This window comes from Ahaetulla prasina, chromosome 2, assembly GCF_028640845.1.
Source record: "Ahaetulla prasina isolate Xishuangbanna chromosome 2, ASM2864084v1, whole genome shotgun sequence".
Classification (NCBI taxonomy): Eukaryota; Metazoa; Chordata; class Lepidosauria; order Squamata; family Colubridae; genus Ahaetulla; species Ahaetulla prasina.
This window is the reverse complement of record NC_080540.1, coordinates 97,972,207-97,984,664: the sequence shown is the minus strand read 5'-3', so window position 1 is coordinate 97,984,664 and position 12,458 is coordinate 97,972,207. Positions and strand designations below refer to the sequence as shown.

Sequence of the window (12,458 nt, the reverse complement as noted above, 5' to 3'; positions counted from 1 at the left end):
TTGAGGACAACCAGTATGTTTATGTAGGTGACAGCCAGAGATAACTGACAATTCTATAATATTGGAAAATTTTGTAATAGATATGGAAGTGTTCAGAATTTAGAAATGGCCTTTCAATGTGGTGTTACAAACCTAGTAATCTCTTACCTACTCCAGTATCCATGGAAATTTTCAATTCATATTTCTCCAAGATCAGTCCTTCTTACCTGTCTCCAAAAGGAAGAAATACATAGCATTTTAGGGCCCTGAGTTACCTTTTCAGAAAATGCAAGATTGCACATCTAAATTTGTAAGAGAGATCACACTCAGGGGCATCAAAAAAGTCAGTCTGGCATGTGGGCACATGCAGTTGAAACCCTTTTCCTTTTTAATGTGCATTGCAGATGCAGATGTCTCTTACAGTAAGAATGAAATAGCTTTAAAGTTGAGGACAAATAAATGACAAGAAGCTTTGCCAACAAATCACATCAAAATTTTATGAAGGCAAACAATGATTTTAATTGTATTTGGGTATTTTAATTGCATGGACTCCTACAAATGTTGCTGGAATTAAAAGATAGACCATATTAAATATATGAAGTATAGTTAATGTTTGGATGGGGAAAGGGAAAAAACTAAATTGCACTATGTGCTGTTTATTTTTATTTTTTAAATACTTTGGTCAGTAAATTCTAGATTGTTGGGAATCAAGTAACTTATGAAAATAGTTTGTAATCCATTGGTGCTTGAAGAAATAGGATTTTGAAAAATAACTTCCACTCATCAAATAGTTCAGGTTAATATTTAATGCAGCTGTCTTCCCCCAAGGATGCAGAATTAAGCCACACTTTAAAAGAATTACTCAGATTCATAATACAGCTGAGAATTAGAACACAACACACAATCATCCGCTTTCTACTTAATCAAAATACCTATTTATAATGGAATGTTACTTTTTATTTTAATATCCCCAAAGAGGCTTACTCCATTCCAATAAAAAGAATGGTTTCGGTAAAATGAAGGCTTCATTTGGCAGTCAGGTTTTTTAAACAATTTCTGGAAAACAGCTCTTTTAAAATTGAAATGGCTGCAAATTGTATGCCTTGTCACAGTAAATAAACACAGTAAATAAACCAGAAGCCTTCAGTAGCTTTAGCAGTGACCCTGATTTGTCTTTTGTAGATGTGACTGGATGTAGAGCAGAAAGCGTAAGATAGACCATAATATTTCAGTGTCCTTTTTTGCTCCTCCCACCCCATCAATATATTCTTCAAGATTTCTTACTGCATTTGTTGCCTTTTTTATACAGGTAGTCCTCAATGTACCACCACAATTGAGCCCAAACTTTCTGTTGTTAAATGAGACATTTGCTAAGTGGATTTTGCCCCATTTTACAACCTTTCTTGCCACAGTTGTTAAGTGAATTACTGCAGTTGATACGTTGACTTTGCTTGTCAGAAGGTCACAGAAGGTGGTCATATGACCTTGGCACACAGCAAAGGTCATAATTACGAACCAGTTGCCAAGCATCCAAATTTTGATCATGTGACCATGGGAATACTGCTTCACACGATCGTGTGAAAAACGGTCATAGCTTACTTTTTTCAGTGCCTTCAACCTTTGAATGGCAGCTAAATGAACTGTTGTAAGTTGAGGACAACCAGTATGTTTATGTAGGTGACAGCCAGAGATAACTGACAATTCTATAATATTGGAAAATTTTGTAATAGATATGGAAGTGTTCAGAATTTAGAAATGGCCTTTCAATGTGGTGTTACAAACCTAGTAATCTCTTACCTACTCCAGTATCCATGGAAATTTTCAATTCATATTTCTCCAAGATCAGTCCTTCTTACCTGTCTCCAAAAGGAAGAAATACATAGCATTTTAGGGCCCTGAGTTACCTTTTCAGAAAATGCAAGATTGCACATCTAAATTTGTAAGAGAGATCACACTCAGGGGCATCAAAAAAGTCAGTCTGGCATGTGGGCACATGCAGTTGAAACCCTTTTCCTTTTTAATGTGCATTGCAGATGCAGATGTCTCTTACAGTAAGAATGAAATAGCTTTAAAGTTGAGGACAAATAAATGACAAGAAGCTTTGCCAACAAATCACATCAAAATTTTATGAAGGCAAACAATGATTTTAATTGTATTTGGGTATTTTAATTGCATGGACTCCTACAAATGTTGCTGGAATTAAAAGATAGACCATATTAAATATATGAAGTATAGTTAATGTTTGGATGGGGAAAGGGAAAAAACTAAATTGCACTATGTGCTGTTTATTTTTATTTTTTAAATACTTTGGTCAGTAAATTCTAGATTGTTGGGAATCAAGTAACTTATGAAAATAGTTTGTAATCCATTGGTGCTTGAAGAAATAGGATTTTGAAAAATAACTTCCACTCATCAAATAGTTCAGGTTAATATTTAATGCATCTGCCTTCTTTTTGATGCCAATCACTTAAAAATACAACTCCAAAAACAGACACCTCATAATCCAAATTTCCCCTTTATGAACAGTAAACAAAAATTATATCGAAGAATCTTTAGTGCAAGACTTTTCTGGATGGTATCTTGGCACCTTATTTGGAAGAATGTTTGTGACAGATATATCATGTGTGACTATGTCATCAAATGCTTCAATTTATCTACTTGCATTCAGTTTTTGATACAAGTATGTAAGGATGGCATTTGTGTGATGACATCCCCACACATGTGTCGTCATTTTGGTGTCATTGTGGTGTTATTGACATATTAATAGATCAGCCAATATGATAAATTTTCCAAAATAATACAGTTTTTTTTAAGCCCGGGGCAGTTAATCTAGTATCTGAACGTTTTCTAGAAAAATAGAGTTTTATGAGTGATTTTCATTTACCTTTTGTTTAATCAGTTTTTGATTAAGTCATTATAACATTTCACTGTTTTTTTATAAAAAAATGTTTTTATTTTGTCTTTGTTTCCTTCATTAACATTTCCATTGCTTATTTCTTGTGCTAGTGTACTGTGTCACCTCATCTAAGGAAGACACTAGATATAGGGAGCCACCGCCCACCCCGCCAGGATATATGGGGATTTCTTTAGCGGACATAAAAGAAGGATCCCACCACCCACACCTAAAGCCTCCAGACTATAGTGTGGCGGTGCAGAGGTCAAAGATGCTGTCTAGGCTCTCCTCCACTCCTCTGACTAGCGAACCAGTGGCCTGTTTTCCAAAGAAGATGCCTAAGTGGCATGGCCGGCAACCGTCCCATCCTAAGCTAGCAGATATGACTGGCGCAAATAGTGAAGAGGATGGTATGTTAAAAGATCTCCTTTGATAGCTGTTGAGTAAAGTCGTATGTGATTTATTTTAAGTTTGGGGAAGTGCACAGTCTGTCTTTACCTTACAACCCCTCTCCATGAATGTGCCTCAGTGATTTTTTTCTCCCCTCTTCTCCCCTCTTTGTTCATTTGTATATGCTTTACATATGCTTATGTGAGAATAAAGTCACCCTAAAGGAAAAAGAAAAAAAACAACCCAAAAAAGTTTTAGGCATTAATTATTAGCTAGCATATTTGGAAGAAACAGGTCCAAAATGCCTTATCCTACCCACAATAAAAAGAAGGAAACAATTGTTCTCAGCAATTTAAAAGGCTGTGACTGATGTAGCAGAAATTATTTTGAAAGTCGTTACATTAGCTATGCTTTTATGTACTGGAGATAAACAGAATTATGATTAGTAGCGTCTACCTCTGCTACATGGAATTCCATGAAGCAACTTTAACCGAGCGCAGAACCTATCAGATACAGGTTCCTCTTGTGCAGGAAGCTAAATATTTCCTAACATGCTACTCAACAGAGCATTATTAAACCTAGCTAGAATCTCAATGTGATGCGTCTCCCTGCAGTTAAGCGTTATAGGTGTACGCATGGGGCAGCCAAGCAGTACATGGGTATTAGCTTCCACAAATAATGTTCTAAGAGTAACACTGTTAGATCAAAAAGAGCTGAACAGCTGAGGCTTTAAGTTGCAGTTTCAATTATTTATAAGACTTGAAATTGCTCACTGGACAAAATCAAATCCACAGAGACCCACTAATTGTATCACATTGATGCCTTATACTTGACCTCTGTTCTGAGCCATTTAAACCTCAACAGCAAAAAAAACCCAGAATTTATAAAATGAAGATTTTTTTTAAAAAAAAAGTTGAACCTGAGGTTTTCACGTTTCTCTTTGTTGCTCATTTACCCATTGGAAATAAGCAATTTTGACTTCCATGACATTTGCATTCCATTTTCTGTTGTCTGCCATTATTTGTGCTTTGTCTGGCTTTGTTTCTAATTGAATCCATGAATCTGAATGCTTTTCACAGATTTTGCTTTTATGAAACTGAAATTTTAGTATAATCTTGTCCTGTTTGCTTTGAAATCATTTTGTTGTTTTCGTACAAAAGCAGCTTGTAAGTCGCATTATTGAGCACAATGTTTTTTTAAAAATGGGTGGGTGCAATGTGTGTATTTCCCTATGAATATATATTGCTAAACCTAGACAAACATTTGATTAAAGGGTTAGGTTTCTATGAAATATTCTAAGCATTGGTTCATCAGGCATTATTTTTTTTCGGTAGAGTAAGTCAACTTTTCTGACCTACATGCTATAGAGCTCAAAAACAATAGATTAAGATGGATTTTACTTTTATATTTTGTGTTTTTGAGTCAGTTCTGACTCCTGATAACCGCCTGAACAAGTCCCCTGTAGTTTTCTTGGAAATGTTTTGGGGGAAGAGGTTTGCCATTGCCTCCTTCCTAGAGGATAAAGTGACTGGACCAGGGTCACACAGCTAAACTCACAGTCTCCTGTGAGTTCCTAGCCTGATGCCTTAACCACTGTGCCAAATAGACAATTAGGATAGATTATATAGCCACTAATACAAAATTATCCTTTAATTGCATATTGCCTTACGTGTAATCAAAGGATTCTCTTCCAATTCTGTTCGAGTGACTATGACTAATAACAGGGTTACTCAGTGACTGACTGGTCCTCCACAATCCTAGACGTTGAACTTTACATTGCCACACTGTCTCATTCTGTGAGAATTTTGTCAGTTCATTTAGAGTGTGGCTGAGAGTCAACACTGAGTTTAATTTACTATATTTACTTTTTTTTTTTGAAAGTGTCCAAATGTCATGTTGGGATTTCGGTATGAAAGGCACAAGCCAAGCCAACTATCTTTAAAGCCTCTGAATGGTATTATGAATCATTACCCCAAATTCCAACATTATGAGCTACACCATATTAAATTCCCATCATGATTTAGAATTAGATAAGTTTTAGAAAATTTTTTTTTAAAAAATGTTCATCATTCTTTGCATGACCAACAGTGATAGCCAGTAAAGAACAGTTTTTAATTTTTTAAAAATAAGATGTATTTTAACTCAGAAAAAAAAATCCGGGTTTCTCACAGTAGGTATGACACAGTTTTAATTGAAATATATCGCATGTTCATGACACAGAGTTCACATTGTTTTTCTTATTTCACAGAAGATGAACAAGTATCGGCAGTCTAGTCTCTGTGCTTCCTGTGAAACTTGTTTCAAAATTTACCAACATTGGAGGAAGAAATTTTACAGTATTGTCAGCTATAGCTGACAAGCTTGCTGCTATTGACTTCAAAGAATTGTGTTTGCTCTCTTCAACTAGTAGGATGAACTATCTGGATTGTAATTTTGAATTTGCTTCAGCCCGCTGCAATCAGTTCGATGGAGTCTTATGTTGGAAAGAGAAAATACTTATTCTAAGAAATACTGACCCTGTATTACAGTACCAAGAAGGACCTAATATATGATGTGTCGAGGCCAACTTGGGAGCAATCTTCTGTAGAAGAACTATAGAATCTTTTAAGTAGACTTTGTTCAGATATTTTCTCTATAACTATTATGGCTCTCAATTGAAGAAAATTATTTTATGTACTTACCTGAATTGGGAAACTACATCAAAACTAAAGAAACTTCTGCAACAATCTGAAGAGTAATTTATTAATTTGGAATTTATATAAGGTTCTTTTTTGTTGTTGTTGTAAAGTATTGGAATGCTCTGGTTGGCTAATGTGAATGCTTTTTCAAAGAAAATAAGGAAGCAAATTGTTTAGGTGTTAGTGTGATGTCTTATGCTAAGCAAAACACTTGATTTCTGAGGAACTGGATGTTCATGGATGCAGCTAGAGGTTTACACACAGTGCAACATGCCATGTCAAACTAAAATATCAAGCCCTCGGAAGTATATATTGAGTGTGATTTGATGTGCATACAGTAGTGAGATACTGCCATCTACTGATTCTATATTTTAAAACTAGTGAAATACACACAGTTTCTTTCAGCTGCCAAATGATCACTATAAGGGAGTAGTTGCATTTTTTCTTTTTTTCCTACATTCCATTTTCTTTCCCCTTGTCTATAAACAGTTTCATGGCACATTTGTATCATTACAAATGTGTTTTTTTCCTTCTACAAGACTTGCATTGGAAAAGTATCCAACAGGTTCCATATTTTAGAAATTTGCTTAAAATTTTCAAACTTGCAAATTTAGGAGCAAAGACATAGAAGTACCATTAGATGATGGTAGTGTTGGTGATGGTGATGATAGTAAAGTCTGTATTTTATTTTGGACTTCCAATTTTATTTGAAACTTTTCCCATTCCATAAGAGCAGTTTGTTGTAAGACTTTTCCCCCTGTACTTAAAAAATTGTTCATAAATTTTTGTTTATGAAATCCAAGAAGAGTTCTTGCATTTGAAAAAATGGTAATTCTCACTCCATGACAAACACAAAAAGGCAAAGAATTTTGCAGATTTGAAACAAAAGGCATTTTTCAACATTTTAAGCCATTGATGACTTTACCACTGGCATTTGGATTACTGTTCTTGTTGCCAAAAATAATGTATAACAGCTTCTATATCAACTTTTCTCTACCTAATGTCCTCTCAATGGATTTGGGTAGAAACTCCTTGCATTCCAACCAGCAAGTTAAAAATTATGAAATATGAATATCTAAAATGTGATTACAAATCTGAACATAAAAGGGAGTGGACAACCCATCTAATTCAAGAATTATTAATGGAATATATTTTACTAATTAACCTTAAATGTTTAGAATGAATAGCTAAGATATCAAAACTCTTCTTTTCCTCAAGAGCAATCAACAGTGAGAACATACTAAATCCATGATTTCAATTAACAATGTTGAACTAACATGGACAATGTTGAACTAACATGGACAATTGAGAGTTAAACGTCCCTGCACATGTCATCTACAAAGTCCCAAGTAATAGATTCCCACTAATGCAGTGACTTTAAAGTACATTGGAGACGAATAATCTTCCATAGCCCCAGGTGACACCCCAACAAATTGCCATGTTGAGGAAAATTGTTCTGGATCACCCCAGATTTTACCATGAACCTTAGTTGTACAAATCTGAGAACTTGTAAAATGAAGCATATTATCTGTTGCCAACACAGTCATCTACCGGTGTCACTTACTCACCCACGGTAAGCACATTTTTAAAAAGAGAAAGAGACAAGGTTTAGGTATGCTTTTTCTCTAAGCTTTTTGAGTGGCGGGTAGTGGAGAGTGAAACTTCAGTATTCTCAAGTGCCTGGTAAAATTGCAAGATGGAATTTACTCTCTTATCTCAAGCTTGTATGCTGGATTTTGGAAATGCCCAACAAATGTGACTTCAAATCACACTTTAAAATCCAGTGAAGCTTCAGGCATTTCTAGTTCCATACCACATGTCCCTGGAAGAGATGCTGTCCTGAAGGGTGGGGTGATTACAAAGGTGCTATTTACAGAGAAAGATGATTCCCTGATTCATATGTATAATCCACATTTGCATGTGTATTATGCAAAATAAAAAAAAATGAAAGACTGGGATGACATGGCAGCTTTACTTAGCCAACCAGAGTACATAGCAAAAACTGGAGTTACTATTTGTGTTTATATTCTTCCCCTACTGCATAAATGGTTGCCTAGCCAAACATAATCAGTGGACATGAATGTCTCAATGTATATTTAAAGTTTACTTGTAAACCTTAATATCATAAATGTTTACAGTCTAGGGTAGAAGGAAGGATGTCTGTCTGTCTTCAAGGTGCCTCAAATCAATTCTATATTTTACACTTCAAGTTATAAAGAGTTTTCAGATTTACATTTCTGTGCAAGGTGCACGTTGCTTGTATGTACAAGAATCAACATTTTCTGTCTGCATATGAGATCAGTGATAGCTTTCCCAGAAAGCCTATGTGAAATATGCTTGTCTGTTGCATAGTTATAAACTTAATAGAGAATTCCTTCAATGCCTTGTAACATGAAATCGCAAATCTGAACATAGAACTGGTAACCTAATTCAACAAATAATTACAGAATATATGTTACTACTTAAATGTCTGGAATAAATAGCTGAGACATCAGGGCTCTTTTCTCGCTGTCTCTTCCCCCCCCCCCCAAAGACCTTAAGGAAACCAACAATGATAAAATATTGAAGCTTGGCTTCCATGATTTTAGCATTCATAATAATGTTATGAATAATGGCACAACAGAGTTGAAATTTTCCTGCACACAAACCACCACGTACTCCATAGTAGTAGAGTTCCCATTGTTTCATAGTTTTGTGAAAAATGTCTTTTTTTTTTTTAATGGATCGTTTTCTAGAAACCCATAACAGAGATAGGAAGGCATTTGTATAGCACCTGTTAAAAGTTTTTACTGGAGCTGATGTCCAACCAAATAGATGTTATTCTGTTTAAAAGTGTTTGATGAATATGGATATCTGTGCTTCGGACATGCCTTCTGCCAGATATTCCTGGGCTGTCAAAGAAAGAAGTTGCACTTGTCAAAAGTAAAGTTTTAAATCTGAGTCCTGAGCTCTCCGCAAGTCCAGTTCGCACAACGTTTCATAGAATTTATGAGTGCAAACTTAACTTTAAACTTTCTAGATGGTATAGTGCTAAGGGCCAACATTATAGCATTTCTCTAATTTCAAATATTTCGGTTTATAGATACAAAATCTTTTTTACGCCTTTTCTCTTTGGTAGTAATCTTTGTTAAATTACCAACCCATTTCGAAGTCTTGTTGAAAATCTCATGAGCCAAAAATCACCCTCTTAAATCTGATGTGTTTGTATCAATGGCATCAAAGAGGTTTGCTTTTTAAATTACATTATTTTTAAAATCACTGGGCGTCTTTCAATACATTTTTTAAAAAATGCAGAGCCTGTAGAGTGTAAATATGCAGCGGGTCAGCAAGCCCTTTTAACTGCTTCCTCTTTGCACAGTGCAAACTGCCTCAGCCTGTCCTTGCTCTGATCCTTTGGAGTTTTGGTTTGGTTTTTGCCAGATGAATAATCAGGGACAGTAGCCAAACTGAAATGGAGCTTGGGCGAACCCAAGGAGATAGATTTCCTTTTCTTTTTAAAAGCCATTCGTTATAAAACTGCTTAACCCCATTTTGTGCTGTTTACATAATGCTTATTTGTTATATAACAACATATTACTAGCATGTGCTGCCTCCTCTCCATACACATTACGTGTCAATTTTTTTTCAAGTTCTTGAAAGGGCCAATTCTTCTCTGTATATAACATTTATTCTTTTTAAATTGTATTGTGAGGAAGTTGGCCTTATGCTAGAAGCGCAATAGGAATGTTGAAAAATCTCAAACATGGAACAAGCATCAGTTTTTAATTTATACAAATAGAAGGAAAAGGAAACCTTGTGTCGTAATATGTAAGTAGGCCTGTACATAATTTGCCATTTGATTCCTCTTTGAGACAGGATTTATATTGAAGATAAACTAAGTCGTGAAAGGAGGCATAATACTGAGCTACGTTTTCCAAAGCGGTGATTTGTAACCTTGACACTCAGTGTCATCTAAGGTAAATTAAAAAGGTTTTGATTTCACTTGAATAAGTACACGGCCAGCCTTTGTCTTCTAAAGTTAAGAGAATTTTGCACTAATGCTAAAATAGCTGAGTCTCACTTCAGCTTTTGAAAACACTTCTTGAGATATGATCCTGCTGCACAGCTGAGGCGATTCCAAATGATGAGTAATGGATTTTCAATAAGAATCTATTATGTCAATTATCTCAGGAGGTAAATGAAAGAAGCTTGATCTTTTCAGCCTTGCATTAATACAAATAATGTATAGGAAAGAGTGCTACAAGTCCATGTCATGCATATTACCTGAAATGCAATTTTAAAAACATTGCACTTGCCTTCCAAAAACTGATCAGGTAAAAAAACAAAAAACTTCATTGATTGAAATGTTTAATGCCAACAGTTTAAACTCTGAGTAGAAAACGAATTTCACCTCCAGTTCATTCCTTTCCCTTTCCCTCCAGTTGTCATTGTTGTGTCTTTAATTTCTTTATATATACATGGAATGCAATTTAGCTTGGTAATTCATGACATTTTGAGTATGTGAGCATATGGGCAAAAACTGCACAGTTGTAATGGTATTCCAATGGCAATTGTAAAACTGCACAAATCAGTGATTGTAAAGTATTCTGTAACAAGCAATGTTTGTCTTCTATTTTTTTATACCTCTTACACTTATGTCTTTTAGAAAGACAGTGCCTCTGTATGCTTTTTTGTATTTTTACTGGGTGATTGTAAATATTTGTTATATTTTTGGTTAAGAGAATGTTTAAAAGTATTGTTTAATATCCAATCTACTAATGATGTTGGAACCAATAAACAAACTTATCATGGATTATGGGTGGGTTAATTTTTATTTAAAATTTCTCTCTGCCCCTTCCCTATAAATATTTGGATCACTTCCATATTTTAGTCCTAGAGCTTGACCGAGAAGCGAGTCTCATTCAATTAAAATAAGGCTTATTTACAAGTGCTTGTGATAGGATTCTGATTGGGAGATCAGCTTGTTAATGCAGTTAGCAATGTTATTCTAAGAATTCTATTTTGCATTGGTTTATTAACTGTTAGTATCCTCATTCCAGTGAGAAAACAAACATAATTTTAACACTGCATAGGTGGTCCTTGACTTACAACAGTTTCTTTAGTGGCCATTCAAAGTTACAACAGCACTGAAAAAAGTGACTTATGACCATTTTTTCAGTTACGACCTCTGCAGCATCCCCACGATCACCTGATCAAAATCCAGATGCTTGGCAACTGGTTCATACTTATGACCATTGCTGTGGTCAAGATCAAGATCACCTTCTGCAACCTGACAAGCAAAGTCAATGAGGAAGCCAGATGCACTTAACTGGGTTACTAACATACTGTGTTTCCCCGAAAATAAGTCAGGGTCTTACTTTCTTTTGAACCTCAAAATAAGGGCTTGACCTTATTATTGGGGGGGTGTCATTATTTTGGGGGTGGAGGAGGTGGCGAGTGCGGGACTGGATGTTCTGCCATCACTGCCGCCTCCCCTCCCTGTTCTTCACACTGGCCAAGCGGCTTGCCACTGCTGCCCTGACGTCCCACCACCGCCACTGCCTTGTGGAGCAGGACTGCAAGTCATCTTGTGCCATTGCACGCACAAACTGCAGCACCGCTGCGAGTTTCATCATACCAGCACAGCTGGCATCCTGCCGGTTGTGGCTGCGCTGGTATGTTGAACCTCGCGGCAGTGCTGCCATTCGTGTGTGCAACGGCACAAGCCTTGCAGAGTCCTGCTTCATGAGGTGACGGCAGCAGCACGATGAGTCTCACAAAGACTCATTTCTGACAGGTGGGGTGAGGGAGAAGCGAGATGCGCATCTTACCTTTCAAGCACCGTGGCGTTCCTTGCCATTGCATCCAGGAAACATGTAAAAAAAAACCTTCTTGTGAACTTCAATGAAGTTCAATAAAGCTTTTTTTTTACAACGTTTCCCTGGACACAATGGCGAGAACGTGATGGAGCTGGAAAGGAAAGACTTGCGTCCTGCTTCTCGCCCGCCCCGCTTGCCACCCCCAAATTTATTTATTTATTTATTTATTTATTTATTATTTAAATTTTTATACCGCCCTTCTCCCGAAGGACTCAGGGCGGTTCACAGCCAGATAAAAATACACAATAATATTACAATATAAATACAATTAAAATACAATTAAAAAATTGCATCCCTAAAGGGGGCAGGTGGCTAAACAAGAGGCAGAAACCCTGCCATGCTTAGTGAGGGGTGGGGGGAGAAGAGACGGCAAGGGGAGCCATGTCTCGCTCCATGCGTCTCGCTTTTCACCTGCCCCACTTGTCAGAAATGAATCTTTGTGAGACTTATTGTGACACTGACGCTGCCTCGTGGAACAGGACTCTGCAGAAACAGCAGCACTGCTGCGAGGGTCAACATACCGGCGCAGCCACAAGCGGCAGGATGCCATCTGTGCCAGTATGATGAAGCTCGCGGCAGTTCTGCAGTTTGTGTGTGCAACGGCACAACAAGCCTTGCAGAGTCCTGCTCCACAAGACAGAGTGGTGGCAGGACATGTTA

General features: G+C 36.5%; 1 protein-coding gene across 4 annotated transcripts in view; it reads left to right on the top strand.

The window, feature by feature from the left end:
- Positions 1 to 10,732, top strand: part of RAPGEF6 (Rap guanine nucleotide exchange factor 6) — a 150,627-nt gene extending 139,895 nt beyond the window's left edge. For 3 of the 4 annotated variants that reach the window (XM_058168507.1, XM_058168506.1, XM_058168509.1), the window contains 2 exons: positions 2,986 to 3,282; positions 5,511 to 10,732. In XM_058168507.1, coding sequence (XP_058024490.1) covers positions 2,986 to 3,282; positions 5,511 to 5,536 — 323 coding nt within the window. In that variant the 3' untranslated portion in view covers positions 5,537 to 10,732. The remainder of the gene's footprint in view (positions 1 to 2,985; positions 3,283 to 5,510) is intronic. The other variant, XM_058168508.1, reaches the window with a different exon arrangement.
- Positions 10,733 to 12,458: the final 1,726 nt, after the last annotated feature.